The following is a 4,367-nucleotide window of genomic DNA, read 5'->3' as shown; positions in this document are numbered from 1 at the left end:
CAATGTCAATGTGAAAGGCAATATTCCATTCTCTTTGTATGTCAAATTTGAAAACAATATCTTAAAAATTGACAAAGTTATGGCAAATTTAGTAAATTCTAGAAAATTGCACCAAAAAAATTTGATTTTTTTTGGTCAAAAATTTTTCTTAACACCAGGCCAACAGAATCGTGTAGCAAGTAAATTTCCTGCGAACAATTTTCTTTGGAACGTTATAATTTCTAAACTAGTTAAGATATTGGAACAAAATTGATGTCATTCGTTAGGAAATGAATTCGGCTATAAGCTACTTGTGGAAAAATTTTAAAATGCCACGCCCACATATGTTTAATTTGCGATTAAATAGTTTATACCTTAATTTTTCAGTTCGAGGTGGTAGCAGTTGTAAAATTTGTATACCATTTTAAAGCTTATACTTTTCTCATTCTATTGACCAAATTTGATGTCAATATCTTTAAAACATATAAAGTTATTAAGAATTTAGTAAAAACATTAAAACGACAGCAAAAAAGTGGGCGGTAAACAAACTAGTTTCTTTAAGAAGCTATAGCTCCTAAACCAGTTAAACAATTTAAATGAAATTTTTTTGCATATGATAGCTAAAATATTTGGCTACAAGATACATGTTAAAAATTTTATTATGCCACGCCCACTTTTCTTTAATTTAAGATAAAAAGTTTGTACATTAATATCTTAAGATGTAAAGGGTGTGGCTTGAAAATGTTTATACCATTACAAAGTTGAATACTTACTTTTTATATAAACCAAATTTGAAGGCAATAGCTTTAAAACCGACAAAGATATTGAGTATTTAATAAAGATATCAAAAAGCCTTGCCGATAGAGGGTTGTAAAAACCCTTGTTTCTTAATGTCCTTATAACTACATAACAATTTGATCTTTTTAAATAAATCCAAGGTATATTATTAAATAATTATTTCTTTTAAAGTTCTGCCTTTAACAATACAATCGAATTTTTTTATATTTTTTTTTTGCGTAATCATTTTGTTCGTTAAATGGCCATGACTTTGAGTAACTTGTTGCATGCTGACATTAAATATAAATAAATAAATTGTAACAATAGCAACAACAAAGACAACAGTAAAAACAAATGTAGCAACAGCAGCAGCAACAACATTTAAAAAAGGGGATGAATTGTTGAACTTGTTGGTGGAAGGTGACGTAACACCACTCACTGGCCACTTGAAACTACAATAATATATTAAGCAACAACAAGCTGTATGTATGTGGTTCTTACTGTTGTTGTTCTTGCCATTTTTTATGTCATAAAAATTGTTTTTTTTTTTTTGGTGTAAATGATGTTTGGTTTATTTTTAAAATAACTACATTAATGGCAAATAAAACAGTATGAGATGAAATTAATTGAGAAATTTTCGATTAGACTAATGAATACAATATAAAATGGATTATAATGGACTTACTAGACCAAAGTTGTTATATACTATATATACTAGACTATAAATTAGATTTTAGACCAGAAAATATACTAGACTGTAGATTAGACTATAGACTACACTATAAACAAGACTATAGACTAGACTATAGATTAGACTGTAGACTAGACCAGACCATAAACTATATTATAGATTAGAACATAGACTAGACTATACACAAGATTTTAGACTAGACATGACTATAGACTAGACTATAAACTGGACTATAGATTAGACTATAGACTAGACTATAGACTAGACTATAGACTAGACTATAGACTAGACTATAGACTAGACTATAGACTAGACTATAGACTAGACTATAGACTAGACTATAGACTAGACTATAGACTAGACTATAGACTAGACTATAGACTAGACTATAGACTAGACTAAAAACTAGACTGTAGACAAGATTATAGACTAGACTTTACTTGACTACAGTCTAGACTATAGATTAGACTATAGACAAGACTATAAACTAGACTATAGACTAGACTAAAAACTAGACTGTAGACAAGACTAAACACTAGACTGTAGGCAAGACTATAGAATAGACTATATACTAGACTATAGACTAGAATATGGACTAGACTATACACTAGACTATAGACTAGACTATAGACAAGACTATAGACAAGACAATAGACTACACTATATAATATACTATAGACTTGATTGTAGACAAGACTATAAAATAGACCATAGACAAGACTGTAGACAAGACTGTAGACAAGACTGTAGACAAGACTGTAGACTAGACTATAGAGTTGACTATAGACTAGACTATAGACTAGACTTGACTGTAGACTAGACTAGACTATAGACTTGACTATAGACTAGACTAGACTATAGACTAGACTGTAAACTAGACTATAGACTAGACTATAGACTAGACGATAGACTAGACTATAGACTAGACTAAAGACTAGACTATAGACTAGACTATAGACTAGACTATATACTAGACTATAGACTAGACTATAGACCAGACTATAGACTGGACTAGACTATATACTAGACTATAGACTAGACTATAGATTAGACTATAGGCTAGACTATAGATTAGACTATAGATTAGACTATAGATTAGACTATAGATTAGACTATAGATTAGACTATAGACTAGACTATAGATTAGACTATAGATTAGACTATAGACTAGACTAAAAACTAGACTGTAGACAAGACTATAGACTATAGAATAGACTATAGACTAGACTATAGACTAGACAATAGACTAGACTGTAGACTAGACTATAGACTAGACTGTAGACTAGACTATAGACCAGACTATAGACTAGACTATAGACTAGACTATAGACTAGACTATAGACTGGACTATAGACTAGACTATAAAATAGACTATAGACCAGACAATAGACTAGACTATAGACTAGACTATAGACTACACTATAGACTGGACTATAGACTAGACTATAGAGTAGACTATCGCCTAGACTATTGAATAAACTATAGACTAGACTATTGAATATACTATAGACTAGACTATAGACTAGAATGTTTACTAGACTATACATCAGACTATAGAGTAGACTATAGACAAGACAAAAGACTAGACTATAGACAAGAATATGGATTAGACTATACACTAGATTATATACAAGACTATATACTAACCTATAATGGGCTATAGACTAGACTATAGAATAAATAATATAATAGACTATATACTAGACAATAGAAAAAGCAATAGACAAGACAATAGACTAAACAATAGACTAGACAACAGACTATACAATAGACAATAGACTAGACTATATACTAGAGTATAGACATGACTAAAAACTAGACTACTAGCAAGTCTAAGGTCTAGACTGTTCTCTATTAACTTTACAGCTTTACAATCATGTCCGTCTCTGTTTTTGCTATGTAAATAATTTTTTAAATTTGTTTTTACTTATTTAGTTTTAACATAATTGCAATTAATTCTATTTAATCTCTTTTTTAATCTACAAGAATTATTCTATAAATATAAAAACAAACTTACCCGTTGTGCCATTTTCTCGACCATTAGCATCCGCATTATCATTTCCGTTTTCCGCTACCAAGGCCGTTGTAAGACCGGCTGTTGGTTTTCCCTTGCCATTCTCAGTTTTAACAATTTCAACATGATATTTCACCATTTTGTTTTTAGTGTATTGTGTTTATGATTAGGATGGTGAACTTAAAAAAGTTACAATTAATTAGGAGTGAATGAGAGAGAGATAGGATGAAGAATGAATTTAAACTTGTTTTTGGAGGTTTCTTTTCTATTTGTTTTGTTTACAATTTCTTGTTGCTTTAATGCCGGTTGGGTTACATGTTGTGTTTGTTGTTATTGTTTTATGAGGGGAGGAAGGGGGTAAAGGGTTTTGTTTAATTTATTATTAAGTGTGCTTATGCGTTGTTTATATTACAGTTGTTGTTTTTCTCTAAGTGCTGTGGTAGGTTAAAGTTGAAAAAAAAAAATAGGTTTGCCAACTGTTAATTAAAGGTTATGACAACATTAAACTGTAAAGAGAATTAAAGAAAAACAAAATTATGCAAAGAGTTTAACCAGAAAATATAATTAAATATAATGAAAATTAAATTAATTTTAACATGTTAAAAATCTAGAATTTTTATAGCAATTGTATTGCTATCTTTTCCTTTGTTGTTAGCCAAATTGTTGTTTAGTTTTAATCATAATTTTATCTTTTTTTTTTGTCTACTGTCTGTTTTCATTGCTGTCTTACCAACTAAGATAATTTTATTAAAATGTGTGAAATTTATAACATTTTTATTTGTTTATCTCTTTTACTTAAAATAAATTAAAATAAATTTTAAACATTATTTTTACTTCAACCATAACACTGCTATAATTTCCCCTGAATTAACTTACAAAAAGATAACCAAAATCACTAGCAATTTA

The 4,367-nt window shown here is 29.1% G+C and overlaps 1 protein-coding gene across 2 annotated transcripts in view; it reads right to left on the bottom strand.

The window, feature by feature from the left end:
• LOC124420370 overlaps positions 1–3,961 on the bottom strand; it is a 23,533-nt gene extending 19,572 nt beyond the window's left edge. For both annotated transcript variants that reach the window (XR_006941155.1, XM_046952915.1), the window contains exon 1: positions 3,465–3,961. Coding sequence is in view for 1 of the 2 variants with exons in the window: in XM_046952915.1 (XP_046808871.1) it covers positions 3,465–3,600 (136 nt within the window). In the remaining variant the exon portion in view is untranslated. The remainder of the gene's footprint in view (positions 1–3,464) is intronic.
• Between the last annotated feature and the right edge of the window lie 406 nt (positions 3,962–4,367).

The sequence above is a fragment of the Lucilia cuprina genome, chromosome 5 (assembly GCF_022045245.1).
Source record: "Lucilia cuprina isolate Lc7/37 chromosome 5, ASM2204524v1, whole genome shotgun sequence".
Taxonomy (NCBI): Eukaryota; Metazoa; Arthropoda; class Insecta; order Diptera; family Calliphoridae; genus Lucilia; species Lucilia cuprina.
Note: the sequence above shows the minus strand (reverse complement) of the source record. Positions and strands in the feature narration are given on the sequence as shown.